General features: G+C 39.9%; 1 protein-coding gene across 5 annotated transcripts in view; it reads right to left on the bottom strand.

Annotated features, from left to right (window-relative positions):
* The window catches only part of NUGGC (nuclear GTPase, germinal center associated), a 93,735-nt gene that overhangs the window by 29,551 nt on the left and 44,701 nt on the right, over positions 1 to 19,483 (bottom strand). For 4 of the 5 annotated variants that reach the window (XM_027847838.1, XM_027847853.1, XM_027847857.1 and 1 more), the window contains 3 exons: positions 18,458 to 18,563; positions 16,253 to 16,386; positions 9,297 to 9,461 (listed from right to left, as the gene is read on the bottom strand). In XM_027847838.1, coding sequence (XP_027703639.1) covers positions 9,297 to 9,461; positions 16,253 to 16,386; positions 18,458 to 18,563 — 405 coding nt within the window. The remainder of the gene's footprint in view (positions 1 to 9,296; positions 9,462 to 16,252; positions 16,387 to 18,457; positions 18,564 to 19,483) is intronic. The other variant, XM_027847847.1, reaches the window with a different exon arrangement.

Genomic DNA, 19,483 nt, shown 5'->3' with positions numbered 1-19,483 from the left:
AGATAGATAGATAGATAGATAGATAGATAGATAGATAGATAGATAGAGGCATTTAACCCAAGGAAGCCAAAGAAAGAAACAAAGGTCTCAGATATAAGAAATATATAGCAGCACTCTTCATTGTAGCAAAAAAACTGGAAATCAAGCAAGTGTCATTGATTGGGGAATGACTGAACAAATCATAGTATGTGATTAATGTAGAATGTTATTGCATTGTAAGAAAACGGCAAACATGAGGAATCCAGAGAAACCCGAGAGGACTTGTATGAAGTGATGCAGAATGAAGAAAGGAGAACCAAGTTAAGGAACAGGCTCCTAGGGGGAAGTGGCATCAGAGAATAGTATGGTATAGCAGAAAAAGCAGTAGATAAGGAGTCAGGAAACCCAGATTTTTCCTATATCTTCTCCTTAACAGTTTTGTGACCTTCAGAAAATGACTTAAACTCTCTGGGGCTCAGTTTCCTCATCTATAAAATAGGGGAGTTAGACTAGATAGTACCTAAGGCCCCTTTGAATACTATGTTTGCTTGTTTGTCTTTTAAAATAAGCTCTCACCTACTCAAATTTTTCTAATTCTAGTTATTTGCTCTTTGAAATTATGGGCCCTGGGGGCAGCTAGGTGGCACAGTGGATAGAGCTCTGGCCTTGGAGTCAGGAGGATGTGAGTTCAAATCCAGTCTCAGACACATGACACTTACTAGCTGTGTGACCAGGGGCAAGTCACTTAACCCCAAATGCCTCACCAAAAAAGCAAAAAAAAAGAAAAGAAAAGAAGAAAAGAAAAGAAAAGAAACTATAGGGCCCATTGTCACTGAGTTTCATTCCAGGGATGTACCAAGGCCATCTGGTACCACAGCTGATTGTTAAATTTTCAGGATGAGTAATTTGCACCTTGGAAATCAACAAACTCTACAAATCAGGGATTGATTATTGTTTTGTTAATTGTCTAGAATTAAGAAAGTGATGGAGAAAAGTTAACAATTCAGATGAAATTTAAATGTGTCCTGGCACTTTTTTTTCTCTCCAAGAGCTAGTTGTTAAACATCTATCAGCGTACCCCTGGACACTGCAGGAGAAGGGGAGTCTCAAGGAAAAACAAAAACCACTGTCTTTCAGAGATGCTTGATTCAGGATTGTATCCCTCTGCTCACTTGTTTGACTTTGGGCATATTGTTTCACTTCCTGGTGCTTCAGTTTTCTTGACCATAAAGTGAGGGAGTTGGACGAGATGACCTCTGAGCTTCCTTCCGGCTCTAGATTTATGATCCTAAGACTGTTTTTCGTTTTGTTTTTTTTTTCCCCAGCACCTAGCCCAATGCTCAGTATTTACTAAGTATTTACTACTACTATTTATTAATTAGTTGAAATGAATAATTAGCAAAGGGCAGATGTTCTGCTTGGCCTAGGGACCTAGAATTTAAACTTCTAACCCTCTGGTTAGGTTCTGGATCCTATCAACTGTAAATGTGGGGAACCGAGGAGCCTAGATTATACGTGAACTCCCAAAGTTCATTATCTTCACACAGACTACCCCTACCCAGCCATCACCATCATCACCTCATGGGACTCCACCACACTGGCTTTCCCTCCATCTTGTTAGTTAGAATAGCCAGGACTCCTATTAAGAAGTGGCATGATACAGTGAAAAGGGCTCTGGATTTGGAGTCAAGAGATCTGCATTCCTGCTTAAGACCTGAGTCACCTCAGGCAAGTCACTCAACCTCTCTAAACTGGATTGTTGTTCAATCGGTTCAGTCATTTCCAACTCTCTGTGACCCCATTTGGGGTTTTCTTGGCAAAGATACTGGAGTGGTTTGCCATTTCCTTCTCCAGCTCATTTTACAGATGAGGAAACTGAGGCAAACAGGGTTAAGTGACTTGTCCAGGGTCACACAGCTAGTAAGTGTCTGAGGCCAGATCTGAACTCATGAAGATGAGTCTTCCTGACTCCAGGCCCACCACTCTATCTATTGTACCACCTAGCTGCCTATATTGTAAGCAACTGTAAATAATAATTGTAAGTAATATTTTGTTGTTGTTCAGTCATTTCAGTCATGTCCCAACTCTTCATGACCCCATCTGGGGTTTTCTTGGAAAAGGTACAGGAATTGATTTCTATTTCCTTCTCCAGCTTATTTTACAGATAATGAAATTTATCTGAATAAGGTTAAGTGACTTGCCCAGGGGTCACATAGCTAGTGTCTGAGGTCAGCTTTGACCTCGAGTTCTATCCACTGTGCTACCTACCTGTCCAAATAATATTTACCCTAATCTGTTAGGTTTGTGTACTTTTATGCCTTTTCTTCCTTTTCTCATTCTCTATCCATCTTTATCCTCATCTTCTTCAACCTTTTCATTTCTGTCTGTCCTTCATTTTTCCTAGAGCCTGCACCTCCTCAGCCATTCCAGCTAGTGAAGACTCAGAAAAGAAAGCTCTTAACCTTAAAGTCCTTGGCATCATCCAATGTTAGTATGATTTGATTAGTGGAAATGACAATAGAGAAAATGCCTTTCCAACTCTGCCATTCTCCTGGCTGTCTCCCATGCCCAGGATGTTCTCGCTCCTCATCGTCACCTTTCTGTTGCCTTAGCTTCCTTCAAGACCCAATGCCTTTTCCATCTTCTGCAAGAAGCCTTTCTCAGTCCCACCCCCAACCCCACTGACAATGCCTTCCCTCTGACAATTGCCTCACATTCACAATATTAGTATTTTATCCACACATAGTTGTTGATCTGTTGCCTCCCTCATTAGAATATAAGCCCCTTGAGGAAGCAGTCTAGGTGTTGCTTTTCTTTGTACCCTTAGAACTAAGTACAATGCTTGGCAGATAATAAATGCTTGTTGACTGACTGCTTTGCCAGGAATCCTAAGGACACTAGAACCCTTCCGTCTGACTTATAGCTATAACTTATGTTGTCTCATGTGAGCTCCCTGAGAGGAGGGACTGTCTTGGCTTTTCTGTTGGGATCACCAGCACTCAACTCAATACTTTGCACATAATAAATGCTTGCTTTTTTTTTTTTCATTCATTCATCTATTCTTCCATCCCTGTCCCATCCTCTGATTTATCCCTCAATATCTCCTCCATCTCCCTCCTTCCAAAAAGAGTTGATCTTTGCTAATATGAGGAAACCACTATATAACTTAGTCTAAAAACTGTCCTAAATTTCAAACACATTTGAACAAACACGGGAAAAAAAGGCAAAGCCACAAAGTGGACTTTCCTGCTTTCAGCCAACCACGTATGTGCAACTCAGTGTTAAGGGGGATGGACACTTTGGGAGGCTGCTTCTTGCTAGCCATGTGCAACTGCACCTTGCACCTTTTGAAATGATGAAGCACCCTCTTATTGGCCACTGAGCAGGAAGAGATGATTCAATGGACCTTCCAAGACGGGGAGGCTCTGCTCATGCCGCTTCTCTTTCCAGCTGCTGAGCATTTGAGTCCCCTTTGGCCTCTTGCTGAAAAGGTGAGGGCAAGGCTGGTGCCCTTCTTCCTTTCTTTCCCACCCCCTTCACCAGCTTAGACCCTGTCTGCCTTTTGTGCTTTGTCACTCCCTGTCCTAAGTAAACCAAACATGATTCTTGACATGGATGTCCAAGCTTGAAGGTAACCTCATGAGTTTAAGAAATCGAAGGTCCTAAGTCCTTGGAAAAGAACTGACTGACGGCAAGGGGAGCTTCTTGACCAGATAAAATGGCCACTAGTGGGAAAATGGGCCAGGAGTTGTTTAGTTTCACAGCACAAAGCTAATGTGAAATGTAGAATGCCCGTTCAGTATTTCCACAAAATGCTTAGTGTTCCATTGCTAATAACAACCTCCTAGAAGATTGTGACAGAAGTTATAAATTACCAATTGCATAAGTCTTGTTAATGCGGACTATGAGTCTTTTGAATCTTTTGGCATTTTTTCTGTGCATAGGAAATAAATGCCTGTCCCATATTTGAGTCATATTGTACCTTGAGTGTCTTTCTATTCACCCTTTTGGGGAAACTATAGACATAAATCTAAGTCTTAAGTAAGTTTTCCCCTGAATACTAGGGTGGGACACTTAACGAGCCAAAGAGTGTGAGGAAAGGGAACTCAACCCTTCTCTCTAAAGGCTAGTGTCACCTAACACTGAACCCAATCTGCCTAGTGCATGGGCTTATAACAGAGGGACCCCTTTGGGGAAGAGATAATGGGTACACTGCCATAGCCCCCTGGGCCTAGCAGTGGCTTTTCAACGATAGATGTAGAAGAGGCTTTTGGTAGGTTGTATAGAAATTGCCCCCCCCCCCAAAATAACAATAGTCCTCTGTATGTTAATTTCTGTATCTGTGGAAAGGAGAAAGGGAATGAGCTAACCAAGGGTGATTGTCACAATAGTCTTTTTTCTGATTATGAAAAAACAGTCTGTCATGGGAAATGAGAGGAACAGAGTACGATTGGTTCCCCTCCCCCCAATCTCTTTTCAGTTAGCCACGGGGGCTTGCTGTAGTCAAGCCATGCATAAGAAAAAAAAAAAAGACGTTTATTCCTCTCTACAAAATTTGAGGCAAGAGAAAGACCTCCAGCATGAGAAAGAAATAGAAGTATTGATCCTATTTGACAGGGATTGCTACAAAAACTGGAGAGCAGGGGCAGCTGGGTGGCGCAGTGAATAGAGCTCTGGCCTTGGAGTCAGGAGAACGTGAGTTCAAATCCAGTCTCAGACACATGACAATTAACTATCTATGTGACCCTGGGCAAGTCACTTAACCCTGATTGCCTCACCAAAAAAACAAACAAACAAAAAACAAAAACTGGAGAACAAAATGGCAGAAATTTGGTGTTTGGACCAGAGGTTCTTCACCTTGTTTGTGTCATGGAGGCCTCTGGTAGTCTACTCAAGTCTATGGATCCCTTTTCAGAATAAAGTTCATAAATGCATAAAATAAAATATGTAGGATTACAAAGGAATCCAATTAAATTGAAATGAAGTTATCAAAATATCACAAAGATAAGTTCATGGACTCCAGGTTAAGATCCCCTGCTTTAGACTAACAGCTTATACCACTTCACAATAAGTTCCGAAGAATATATAATCTAAATAGCAAAGATTATTCCATAAGAAAACAAGAAAAGAAACAGATCAGGACCCTTTCATAGCTATGATTAGGGGGTGAATTCCTGTTTTTTAAGTTTTTTTTAATTTAATTTTTTTCTTCAATGAGCAAGCATTCATTTTCCCTCTCCTATCTTCCTCCACCAACTGAAAAGAAATATAAAACTCCTGTATCATATAAACACAATTAGGCACAGCATATTCTCACAATGATCAAGTCCAAAAATACATTTCTCATTCTCCATATTAGTCCATTATCTGTCATGGGGTGGGCAAGATGTTCTTTTTCAGTCCTCTGGAATCATGGTTGATATTTCAGTTGATCAGAGCTTTTAGGTCTTTCAGAGTTGTTCATTTTTATAATATTGATGTTACAAATGGTTCTGGTTCTGCTTCAGTCTCTATCAGTTCATACAAACCTTCAAATGTTTCTTTGAAATAAGCTTTTTCCTAATTCCATTACATTTGTAAACTGCAATTTGCTACCCAATTCCCCAACTGATAGGCATCCTCTTAGTTTTCTTTTGCCACAAAAAGTTGCTCTATTTTTGCACAAATTGGTCCTTTTCCTCTTCTTTTTTCTGCACTTAATAGTATTTTATTTTTTCCAATTACATGTAAGGATAGTTTTCAATATTCACTTCTATAAGATTTTTAATTCCAATTTTTTCTCTCTCCCTCCCCTCCCCCCTTTTCAAGATGGCATGCAATCTGATATAGGCTATACATGTAAAATCCTATTAGACATATTTCCACATTAGTCACATTGTGAAGGAAGAATCAGAACAAAAGAGAAAAACCACAAGAACTGAATTTCCTTCCATCCTATTCCCCCCCATTTATTTGATTCTCTCTCTCCTTCCACCCTGTCCCTCCTTAAAAGTGTTTTGCTTCTGACTACCCCCTCTCCCAATCTGCCCTCTCTTCTATCACACCGTCTCCTTCTTTTATCTCCTTCCCCTCCTACTTTGCTTTGGGTAAAATAGATTTCTACACCCAATGTGTGTGTTATTCCTTCTTTGAGCCAATTCTGATGACAGTAAGGTTCACTTGTTCCCTTTAACCTCCCCCCTCTTCCCCTTCACTATAAAAGCTTTTCCTTGCCTCTTTTATGTGAGATAGTTTACCTAGGGGGTGAATTCTTAAGTAAAGAAAGAATATAGATGATTTGAAAAAAAATAGATCATTTCAATTACATGAAATTGAAAAGCTTTGCATAAACAAAATTAATCCAACTAGGAGAAGTTAAAGAAGGTCAACTAGGGAAAGTTTTCTATCAAAAATCTCTGATAAAGGTCTGATATCCAAGATAAATAAGCAACTAACAGGAAAATATAAGACCAAAAACCATTCCTTGATAGATAAATTATCAAAGACTATGTACAATTTTCAAGAGAATTGCAAACAATCACCAAATAAGGGAATGTTTCCAAATGACTGGTAATAAGATAAATGCAAATCAAAACAAATCTGAGGCTTTACCTGACTTCAAGCAAATTGGCAAAGATGCCAAAAGATGTAAATAGTCAATGTTAGAAGGCTTGCGGGAAGAATGAGAATGCTAATGTTCTCTTAGTAGAGCTATGAATTGGTCTAAACATTCTGGAACCAATTTGGAATGACGCAAATAAAATGAGTAAAACATCCATACCCTTTGATAAAGAAATACCACAGTGAGGCACAAACCCCAAGGAAGTCAGTGATGGAAGAAGAGGCCCCATATACACCAAAATATTTATAACAGTACTTTTTATTGTAGCAAAGAACTAAAAACAAAGTAGATGCTCATCAATTGAAAAACAAGTTGTGGTCTATGAATATAGAGAAATATTACTGTGTTATAAAGAATAATGAATATGATGAATAAGAAAAATACGGGAAGCCTTCCATGAATTGTTGTAAAGTGAAGTAAATAGAACCAAGAAAATAATATACACAACTACAATGTTCTTTCTAAACAGAAAGGACAATAAAGCAAATGAAGCCAAATGCTGTGAAATTATAATTACCAAGCTTGGTTCCAAAGACATCTAATGAGAAGATACCTTCCCCACTTCTTTGCAGAGATGGGAGACTATGAACATGGAACACTGTAGAAAATATCAGACTCTTCTCAAATGTCAAATTGTTGTTTTTTTCTCTTTTATTATTTGTTACAAGGGATGGCTCTCCCAGAGGGAAAAGGAGAATACATTGGGAGAAAGTAAATGATATAAAAACAGAAGATACCAAAAAAATTTTATTTTTTAAAAAACTAGAAGTGTTAAAAAGGCATTTTTTTCCCTCAGATAAGATTAAGTAATTAATTTAAGGCTTTTAAACCACAACTATAGAAGCACAAGGTACGAGGTGTCCTTAGACAGCTATGAACAAACAAAGCCCAGGTAAGTTAAAACCTTCTTCAGGAAGATCAGAATTAGAATAAGCAGCAAAGGAAAAAAAAAGAATGTGAAGTTGAGAGAGGTGGTACTTAACTTGTACCTAGGTGTTTATATTTGTTTTTAAAATTCAACAGTTGTTCTGTATTGTATTCTGACATATTTGTCATGGCATTGTTACTAATTAGTGAGTAGGTAAATAATTTATACTATTCCTTTGATAAAGAGTTCTTTTTAATAGCTGAATCGTAATCTGCGCTAGAGGCAGCATGTTGTAACAAAACAAGCCCTAGCCTTTGAATCATGGGAGTTGTGTTCACGTTCCACATCTGACATTTACTAACCATCAAACGTATCGTTACCTCATCTGTGAAATAAGGATTATAATACTTGCATTATCTAATGGAGTTATCATGAGAAAATCATTTTATAAACCTTAATGTGTATTATGATTATTATGCACCTATCTGGTGTCTCATTTATAGTTTCCTTTGTTGGATTAGCATCCGTCTCCCACCCCATAACCACAAACATCCACAAGACCTAGTCTCAGGCTTTCTTCTTTTCCCTCTCTGTAACTCTCCTTTGGTGATAGCATCTGCTCCCATGTGCCAAATTACCATTTCTATGTAGATGACACCCAAATATATATTAGCCCTAATTTCTTTCTTGAACTTGAATACCCTCATCACCACTGCCCATTAAACATTTCTGCCTGGAGGTCCCATAGGTAGCTCAGACTCAACATTTCCTGTTAGGGGCGGTCGGCCCTAGACGCCTGAGCGGATAGGAACCTCCCTGGGAGTGAGAGCCCCCAATCCCAGAAAGACACGGCTCCCTACACGGGGTACGTGTAAGGATGGGATTGGGCGAGACTCTTTGCTCCATACAGGTGGCAGGTTTCGCCCTCGGGGCTGATTGGGGTGGCCACCCGGAAGACAGACCCTATATAGACCAACGCCCCAGCTTGCTCGGGGGATTCCTCCGCAATTAATAAAACATATGCCTCCCGAAGCAGTGTCTGACTGAGTCCCTGCCCGCCATCCCCCGGGGAGGGAATCCAGAGACGTCCGAAGCGGAACCCACCGAGAGGAGCTCGCTCGGGGTCCGGCAATAAAACCGGACAATTTCCTAAATAGAACTCACCTACATCAGGCTTTACACTTAATAAATATTTGTTCAACTGAATGGAATCCATGCTAATTAAGCTAATGTATGGATTAGTTTAATTGCTTGGCCTATGGGCTTAAATCCAAGAAACAACCATTCTATTACTAATAGATGCTGGAAATGAGGGCAGGCCATTTAGGAGGAAGGAGAAAAGAAGGGAATAAGTATTTATATAGCACCTACTATATGCCAGGCACTGTGCTAAGTGCTTTAAAAAACAAAAGACAAATATTATTTCATTTGATTCTCATAACAACCTTGTGAGGTAGGTGCTGTTATTATCTCCATTTTACAGTTGAGGAAACTGAGACCCACAGCAGTTAAGTGACTTGCGCAGGGTCTGAGGCCAAATTTGAGCTTAGGTCTTCCTGACTCCAGACACAGCACTCTAATTGCAAAGCAATTAGCTACCCCAAGAAGGAAATAGTCTGGAAAACCAGACCTGGTAAGTTTCAGAAGTATTACAATCACTTAAATTGGCAGATTCAACACAATTCAAAGGAGGGTCAAAACTTATAGGTGCAGATAAGACCACCAGTGGCCATCTTCCAAGGGAGCACCTAGAATAGGTGCAAATGAGCAAATAAGATTTTCTCACCCCAAATTTTAATAACATCACAATTTTTCTCTGGAACATAGGGAAAAAGAAGTATCACTCACGGTTAGACATCCATTGAGGATTCTCCGGCAAGAATTTCTTGCATCTCTCACCCCTTCCTGAAGAGGCTGTTCTACCTGGGTAAAGCACTGGTCCACATCCCTCTCCAGCAACTGTATTCTCTCTTCCACAAATCTCCGAAGGCTGCTCAAGTGAAGGTATTCATTCTGGACAGCAGAAACCACAAGAGATGTTACCTCACAGCCCCAAGAGAAAGCAACAGCAGTCTCCTATCCAGGGCATCCCCTCCTGGCTAATCAACAAAGCCATAACTAGGTCCTGGTGCCTTAGAAAAATGAGGACAACAATATCTAGGGGCCTTCTCCCTTTACATGGCAGTCTTCCGTCCCTAGCCTTCAAAGGCCCCCATCACCCCATTATGTTTATCTGACCACCCTGCTCCCTTATCTGACTCCAGGCCACCAGGCCCTGGGGGTCTATCATCATGGGGCCCTTTCCCAAGGCCCACATTCCCGTACTACCACATCCTCGGCCTATTGACACCTTCCCTCTCCACCTCCTCATGTTGTTGCAGGAGTTAGGATTATCACAGGGGTCAAGGCTGTACCCAACTAGAGAGGAATATGGTCTCCACCCCATCTCATCCCCTCAACCGAATTTGTCCTAGCCATAAATTTTCCTAGCTATGGATCTGCTAATCAACAGTTACTCTCAAAAAGATCTTGGTATTTTAATGGACTACAAGCTCAGCATGAGTGAACAGTGTGATGTGATAGCCAAAAACAAAAAAACCCCACTAGGGTCTTGGAATACATTGACCCATACATAATAAACTCGTGGCAAATACAATTGAGAGTAGTAATTGTCCCATTGTACTCTCTGCCCTGATCAGAGCATTTTGTTCAGTTCTGTGTGGCACGATTCAGGAAGGACATCGATCAAGTGGAGAGGGCTCAGAGAAGGATGATCAAGAACATGTCATAGTACATGAAGGGACTCAAAGTTGGCACCATTTAAGGGCCACAAGAAAGAACTAGGTGCATTCAACTTATAGGGGAGAAGACAGGGAGGAACACGGCAGCTGCGTTCAAGCCTTTGAAAGGTCGTCACTCAAAAGAGGGATTAGTTTTGCTCTGCTTAGACCTAGAGGATGAGGTCAAAAGTGAGAGGTAGCAGCTGCAAAGAGGCAAACTGAAATTTGATGTCAGGAAAAACCTCCTAATAATTCAAGAACGGAGTGGGAGAGAATGGACTCCCCCTCATTGGAATTCTAAAAACAAGGAAGGGCCAGAAGATGATTTGCTGGGTATGTTACAGAGTACTATTGTTACATTAATTTTATAAATGAGAAAACTGAGTCTCAGAGTGGTTAAATGACTTGCCCAGGATCACACAACTAGTAAGAGTCTGAGGCAGATTTAGAACTCAGGTCTTCCTCTGAGTCCAACTTCCCTTGTAACAAAGTAGTTCAGTTAAGCAAAACAAATCAACACATTGACCTTGATTGACAATGGATGCCTCTTTCTGAAGCTAGGGTCCACCACCTCTCTGTTGAGAAGAGGTAATTACATTTCACCATCAGTGTTTGCGTTGGTTTTTTCATTCTTTGTAAAATGAAGGGGTTGGACCAGATGACCTCTAAGATCCCTCCCCATGATTCCCTCCTCTTCAATGATTCTACAGACAAGACTCTATGCTAAGCAAGAAGTGACCAAGGGAGTGAGTTCTCAGTACTCAAAAGAAAGCAATGAATAACTGGAAAAAACACTATAATTTAAAAATCATTTCTTTCCTAAACTCTCAGTTTATCTGAGTTATGATGTAAAGAGCTGCATTTTTTAATTGACGTTGTACATCTTTAGGGTTGGGTTTTGTTTTTTGTTTTTTTGTTTGTTTTTTTCAGAACTAAAAATAACTGACAAGATTTCCTCTCTGAACTTTCCAACAAAGGGTTGAAACCAAGCATCCAAAACTAAGGCCAAGGAATTTTTGGAAAACTTACTCTTCACTCCAATCAGATGGCTATCACAAAAGTGCCATGGAACATTCATCGCCCTACCTTCCCCACTGCCATTTCTATCCCTCTACTTCCAGTCATCCAGTGTCTAGCTCCAAGGACAGAAATATGCCCTGGAACTTGGCTACTTCAAAATTAGGAGAGAATGGCAAGCAGTACAGACCTTTCACCACTTGTTTTGTGAGATACTTTTCCTTGTATTTGTAAAAATAAACCAGCCTTGCAGGGGACCACAACTGCATGGTTTTCCATAAATGTTTCCAAAAGCAATCTATTGCTGGGTGGAAAACCTGATTTCATCCCAAATGAAATTTTTTCCCAGAAAGAAGTTCAAATGTTCTTCTAGAAGCTGCAGAGAACCAAGGATGGATATGTGACATGCCCTTTCCCAAGGATTTTTTTTCCCACAAATTATATCCAAAATAAAGATCACAAGAATTGGGCTTAAAAGGCAAAAAAAAAAACAAAAAAAAAAACCAGGGTGTACCAAAAAGTTTTAGTGCAGATTTAATCTATCTAAGCTTATAACTTCACTAAGACTTTTGAGAAACCTGATACATTTTGTTATTTAGTAAGCTGTAAATCATTGATTCATCAAATATCAGCATAGGAAAGGACTTCATAGGTCATCTCACTCAATAACTACCTGAAGTAGGAATTCTCTCTACGCTGTCCCTAGCAAATGGTCATCTAGTCTCTGCTTGAACACCCTAGTGACAGAGAGCTCAGTGCTTGCAGAGGCAGATGATTTCACTTTCGGACAGCTTGAATTCTTAGGAAGCTCTCCCTTATATTCAGTTGATATTTGTCTCTCTATAAAACAAAACTAATCCATCTTACACATGATAACCCTTCCAATATTTGTTGTTTTCTCTAAGTCTTGTCTAAGTTCCCTCTGTGATTTGGATAGGGGATGGAGGTGGACAGGAAAATATAGATTTCTCCGTGTCTCCCATGTTCACCTGTCTTTCCTTGGCTTTATCTACACCAGTTTAAAAAGTAAACATTTTACTAAAACTTCAGAGTCCATCTGCTTAGCTATTGTTACTTTTTTAATCACCAGCTGTGTGACTTTGAACTTTGAATGCTGTTTTGAACAAAACAATGAATTTCATTCTGTATCAAATAAGACGCTGTTCCCCAGCTCTTCTCTCTAAAGGCTATAAGTTACAAGGAAGGTGCCAGTCTGCACTGGTAGGAGAGATTTCCTCATCAGAAGTGCCCCCAAACCAAATAAATCAAAGGTCAATTTTTTTAAAGGCATTTGAATTAAATAATGATTCCTCTCTATTACTGACATACAGAAAATTAACATGTTGTGGAGGCCATCTCTCCTCTCTTCCTCTCTTCTCCCATCCCACCATCCTGGCCACACTCCCGGTGCCAACCATCCCTGTTTATTTTCGCACCATCTTCAAACCTGATTGCTTGGTTTCAACACAGCCAACTGAGATGTGACTCCCTGAAGAGAAAGGAAAGAAACAGCATGGTGGGGACAGGGCATCAAGCACTGAATCATAATGAACTCGAAGGGATCGTAGGGAACCATTTCATCTAATCATTTTATTTCACACGTACCATTTAATGGCAGCAAATTTCTGCTGCTCAATGTTTTCTTCTCCATTTTCCTGCCACCTCCAAAGAGAACTTGAAATGTGGGGGGCTAGGAGCTGAATTACTCATAACTTCTAATACAAAGAGTGTTTCAAAAAAATCAGTTAACTGACTTGCTTTAAGTCACAAATTAGGAAGTAGCAGAGCTTCGGAGCCAATTGTCTCTTGACTCTCGGCCCAGGACTCTTTCTACTCTCCCACCTCATCGTCAAAACTATCCCATATTCTTTAAAAGGTTCACAATGCCCTGGACCCCTTCTGACGTCTGAGAAAGGGTGGGGTTTTTGGAGGAGGAATTCCCCCAGTCATAATGACTAAGTCTATTGGTATAAGAAAAGAAATAGAAAAAAAGGATAATTTAGAGGAAAATAATTGAATAATGTAAAAGAAAGTCTCCTGACTCTTTCCTGAAACTGTCTTCCCACTTCCTCCATCTCTCAATATGCAAAAAGGCATGCAGCATAAAGGTGTGCTACAGTAGGACCTTTAAAAACCAGTCACTTGATTTGTTGGTAACATGTCAGAAAAGGGTGAACAGAAAACATGCATAAGAGACAGCATGGGCAAGAGAGCTTGCAGCATGGAGCAATTGGCCAGAGACCCCACGCCACGGTGGTAGCACAGGGCAGTGTGGGAGTAAATCTCCAGGGAATATCAGACTCCAGATTTCACCTGGCTATTGGCAAGGAAGGAGATGCTGTGCTGGGTAGAGATCGCTATCCACCATGAGGAAAGACTTTTCCCTTTCCTCTTTTGTGACTTTGATATGGAGCTATGTTTGTTTTGTTTTGGTTTGGTTTTTTTGTGAGACAATTGGGGTTAAGTGACTTGCCCAAGGTCCCCCAGCTGGTAAGTGTCAAGTATGTGAGGCTGAATTTGAACCCAGGTCCTCCTGACTCCAGGACCAGTGCTCTACCACCTAGCTGCCCCTATGGGGCTATGTTTGATAGTCTTCCTCTGCAGATACCTTCCGGGTAGAGATGTCCTCACAGAATCAGCCACTCAGGAATTTTAATGATTTTTTTTTGTTTTTTATTCCATCCATTCAGTAAATGTACTTTAATCTACTGAATGAACCTGTGGCGTGTGAAGCTGGAAAGATGATAAGAATTTTAATGGGGGTAGGGGCTGAGCTTTTTCAATAAAATTATGAATTTTTGAACACTTCAGGCCTCTACCAAATAAGACAAGACAGAACTAGGCTGGTTTCTAAGACACCAAGAGACTGGGAACCTACAGCCTACAGAAAGAACCTGAGGCCAATGACACCCAACCCAACTCTCTTTCCTACACTATACTACCAAACCTCTTTCATATTTTTTTAAGCAAGGCAATTGGGGTTAAGTGACTTGCCCAGGGTCACACAGCTAGTACATGTCAAGTGTCTAGTCTGAGACCAGATTTGTACTCAGGTCCTTCTGACTCGAGGGCTGGTGCTCTATCCACTGTACCACCTAGCTGCCCCACCTCTTTCACATTCTTTAAGAGATTCATAATGCCCTGGACCCCTCATTTTAGGCAAAAAAAAAATCCTCCACTCATAAAAAGTATATCATCCAAGCCATCTAATTACTTGTATTGAATTTGTACAAGGAATTAAAGAAGGACCTAAAGGAAAGTGATTGACTGGTCAGTCATTAAAAGAAAGCATCTGAAGTATGCCCCCACAGGCACTAAACTGTGCATACCTTTTCACCCAGCAATGCCACTACTAGGCTTGTACCTCAAGGAGATCAAAGAAAGAGTCTTATTGACCTATATATACAAAAATATTTCAAGCAGTTATTTTTGTTAAATCAAAGAACTGGAAACTAAGAGGGTCCCCACCAGTTGGAGAAAGGTTAAACAAATTGTGGCATATGGATGCAAGGAATATTATTGCACCATAAGAAATAACAAAAGGCATGGCTTCAAAGAAGTTTGTGAAAATTTGTGTGAATTGAAGCAAATGAAATGTGCAGAACTAGGAAAAGAATTTATATTGTAAAGAAAAATATCTTTGAAACACTTAAGAATTTTTATCAATGCAATAATCAACCATGATCCCAGAGAACTTGCATACCTACCTGCTTCATGCCAGAGAGATGAGGGACTCAGGGTGCCAAACTGAGACATAAATTTTTGGACATGGCTAATGCAGGAATTTGCTTACCTTGAATACGTATACTTGTTACAATGGTTTTGTGAAGGGTTTTTTTTTTCCCAACTTGGCAAGGAGGTGGGGAAGTGAGGGAAGAGGGTAACATTTTGGTTTAAAAAAAGGAAAGAAAGGAAAGGTCATTAAAGCATTTTTAATGCACAGAAGAGAACAGAAACTTTGAAAATAACCTGTTGAATTTATTATTTGCTTAAAAAGAAAACCAATCTGTAAGTAATAAGGTATTCATAGTGAGTGAGATTGGTGAAGACCCCTCATAAAATTTAAACTTAAATAAGTAAAATAAGGTAAAGATCCCTAATAATAATATATGTGTATATGTGTGCCCAGGTCAGGAAGCTTGTAAATAGCCTGGATGGATATGTTCAAATTGTTGCAAAAATAATCACCACCACAAATTATTCCAGGATCTGAAATGAACAAAAACAAGATGTACTAAGAGGATACTTGAAGGAGTGGAAGGCAGGTGAAACCTATGTAACGATTCTGTAATTTCCTCTGCTGTTGCTGGGGTAGTTTTTTTTTTCTTTTCGTGTTCAGATTTCGTGTCCTCTGAAGCCCAGCCAATGGGATAAGAGATAGGGGCTAGGTAGGAGTCAAGGTTAGAACCTATAAAAATGTTTGTTTGGCTGATACCACCTGTAGTCTTGCATCGAACTGCCTTTTGGTGCAAGTCGCCCTTTCTCGGAAATAAAATCATTTCTACTTTCTATCTGGAGAAGCCTCTGAATTAATTTGGGTAAGGGTTATCGCTGTGCCACACAATAGTTTCATGTAAAAATCTTCATTTTCAATTCTTCTTTATATGTAGGAATGCTTATTTTATTTTGTTAAGTCCAAAATAAGAAAAATCACAAAGAAATAAAAAGAATATATATATATAATGTGTGTGTGTGTGTGTTTATACAGCCTCTTTCCTCAAACTTCCTTCCCTTTCTGATGGCTTCCTGTCACTTCCCTCTGTCTCTCACTATTAGATGGATTTGTCTCAGAACTACAAGAAAAATCATGTCACTTTTCCCAGGTCCATTTTGGGGATATTTTCCAAGCTTCCAATCATTTTTGTGGCTCCCTTTTAGATTCCTTGACTTTAGTTCCTTCTTTGAAAGAGAAAGAAGAAAGTATCAAAAGGCAGTTTTCAATGAGCACTTGGCTGATGGGATGTAGACTCCTTAGTATCAAGGGGCTGCACCTAGATCTTTCCTTACCGTCAGACCATCCTGAGAGTTAAAAGTGTCTGTGAGTAACAGGATTCCAAAAGCCTCTGTAACATACTCAGTCACATTCTTCCTCTTCTTCTCCAGAAACTTTTTCCTGATATAGTCTCTTAATTTTGAGATTTCTGTAATTTACAGAAGACACAGTTAGGAATACCACCAGAAGCACCAGCAAACTGAATCAAAAGCCTATCTTAGAACTAGAAATAATAGTAATAGCTAGTATTTATGTAGTGCTTTATGGCTTGCAAAGTGCTTTACAAATATCTCATTTTATCCTTTCAATAACCCTGGGAGTTTGGTGTTATTTATTATCCCCATTTTATGGTTGAGGAAACTGAGGCAGACAGAGGTTAAGTGGCTTACCCTGGGTTATATAGCTAGTATGTCCAAGGCTGAACTTGAACTCAGGTCTTTCTGACTCTGGCCAGGTACAGTGCTCTAGCCACTACACTATCCAAAGGAACCGAGTTCCTCTGACTCCAAATTCAACATTCTTTTCATGGAAATTAGAAGAACAGATTGCCACAAGACGATGAGTCAGGATCGGACTAGGTTTCGTCCAGAGCCTCTCAGGGGGTGAAACCAGCTACACTAACTTTGCAGAGAGGCACATTTTTCCATGCCTAAAGTCTGTAAGAGGACATGAGAGATCAATACACACAAAATATTCATCTTGTGTATTTATCTGCATAGAATAAAGCAGAGGCATCAAACACACATTTGGCTACAGGACCAGATCAAAATGTAATTGGGAAATGTTTAACAAAATAAATAAAAATACAATAGAACATAGATAATGTTAATATGTGGTTTTCTAATTAAATATGTGGCCCACAGGGATCCTTATGTACAGTTTAGTGGCTCCCCATTTCTGTTTCAGTTGGATGGCACTGGAATAAAGTATGGAGTTTAGTGAAAGAACGTCATGTGCAGGATGGTGTAGATTAGCATTTACCAGTCAGGTTAGTCCAAGAGCATATGCAGGTAGAGTGTCTTGGTTGCTCTAATTACTGTTTTTCCATACAGTTGTGGCATTATAAAATCATAGGATCCTAGATTTATAACTGGAAGGAACCTTAGGAACCATCTAGTCTGACTCCTTTACTTTACAGATGAAGAATTTGGAGTCCAAGGAGTAACTCGCCAAGATTACACAGGTGCGGATATTTGAAACCAGGTCATCTGACTCCAATTTCAAAATAACCTCTGCTTGTCAAAGATGGGCAAGGCAAAAATCCCTAGGCAGGAGGATTCTAGTTGAGAGACCCGGCTCAGTCCTAAACCTCCACCAAATTAGAATTCATAAGATATTATATCCACTCTCATTTCAAAGGTGTCAGCATGGTATAATGGAAAGCACTTTGGCTTTAGAGTCTTAGGACCTGGATTCAAATTTCTCCTTTGATACTTAACTGCCTCCATGACCTTGGATAAATAACAACTTCTCTGGGACTCAATTTCCTTATATGTAAAATGAGTGGAATGGACAAGATGATTCCTGAGGTCCCTTTCCTATTTAAATCTATTATTCTAAGAAGAAGTAGGCAAGGCCACTAAGACTCTTGATACCCATGTCCTTAGACCAAACCCACTAGTGAAGACCAACCTTACTTGCCTAACCTTTCTCCAAGCTAGGTATTTCAATATACACAGTAAGTAAACAGGTAACTCATTCGTTTGCTTATTTATTAAATGTCAACTTATTCAGGGGACTGTGCTAGGTACTGGGGAAGGCAGTTTAAATGAGGTTAAATTTAATTTAATCTACTCAATCTCGATACATTAAATTAGATTAGATTAGATTAAAGTTTAAATTAGATATGGTCTCTACCTTCAAGCAGTTTATAACCTAGTACAGGGGTCAGCAAACTAAATTTAGCCTGCTGCCTGTTTTTTATCTAGCCTAGGAGCTAACTACCTAGTTATCTTGACTCCAGGTCCAGTGTTCTTTTCATTATCTCATGTTGCCCCTATGCAAGGGGCTGTGTTAGGATTTTAGTCCCAAGTTATTGTGGAAAAAGACACAACAGTAATGCTAAAAAGATACTAATTTTTGCCAATAGGTGAAGAAGCTAGGACATGATAGGTTGATGAGATATAGGCTTAGAAAGAAAGAAAAAACACTAAGGGTCAAGCTTAACCTTGGTAGATTAAGCACTTGAGGAAAAAGGAAGTGAAAAAGTTCAGCATTACCTGTTTCTTCTTCGTTGAGTAACTCCTGCCGCCAATACTCCTGAGCACTGACTGTGTATACCAGATCTGAAGCTTCTAGAACCTTGGAATCAGTAGGCAGTTTTCTCTAAAATGAAAGAGATGCACATTGAATACAATGACTCAACTTGTAGAAAGCAAGAAGCCAATGGACCTTACAATATGCACTAGCAAATCCTAACAGACTCACTTTTAGCTCCTTAAAAGCTCCCTGGGAGACAGGGGTGTAACAAGGATGGGGTAGTTAGGGTTTTGTCCCAAGGTAGAAATTTGAAGGGTGCTAAAAACATTATCTTGGGAGCACTTCTTCCCCTATCCAGCTGCAATCGTGGCATGCTTATTTCCCTCAATGGCCATACTTTTAGAGTATTAAAAACCTTGAGGTATCCCCAGCCTGTACTTCCTCTCCCAAGAAGAGAATTATATTTTGATAGAAAAAGCACGTGTCAAATATTCCTTCTCATGCTATATGCCTAGGTAAGCCTAGCTGACTTGCAGCTTGCTGGCACAATGGATAGAGTGACAAACCTGGAGTCAAGAAGACTCATCTTCCTAAGTTCAAATCTGGCCTCAGATACTTACTAGGTGTGTGACCTTGGGTCAGTCACTTCACCCTGTTTGACTCAGTTCCTGTAAAATGAGCTGGAGAAGGAAATGGCAAACCACTCCAGTATCTTTGCCAAGAAAACCCCAAATGGGATCACGAAGAGTTGGACATGACTGAAAAATGACTCAGCAGCAACAAGCTGAGTCATACAAAGCCACAAAGAGATAATGAATCTCACACTAGAGACTTTAGCTGTGTGACTAGAGACTAAAGCTATGTGACAAGCATAAATCTACCATTTTGTACTGAATTCTTTTGGGTGTGATGCATCTCAATGAACAATTGCTAAGCCATGCCATTCTCAATGGGCCACCATAGCTGCTATACATGGCAGCACACAGTACAAAGTTTTAGATAGGTTTTCAGCATGCACTCTATATTTATTCATGATGCCCCATTTT

Source organism: Vombatus ursinus, unplaced genomic scaffold (assembly GCF_900497805.2).
Source record: "Vombatus ursinus unplaced genomic scaffold, bare-nosed wombat genome assembly UNPS02000580.1, whole genome shotgun sequence".
Taxonomy (NCBI): Eukaryota; Metazoa; Chordata; class Mammalia; order Diprotodontia; family Vombatidae; genus Vombatus; species Vombatus ursinus.
The sequence above is the reverse complement of the archived record's forward strand: the minus strand, read 5'-3'. Positions and strand labels throughout refer to the sequence as shown.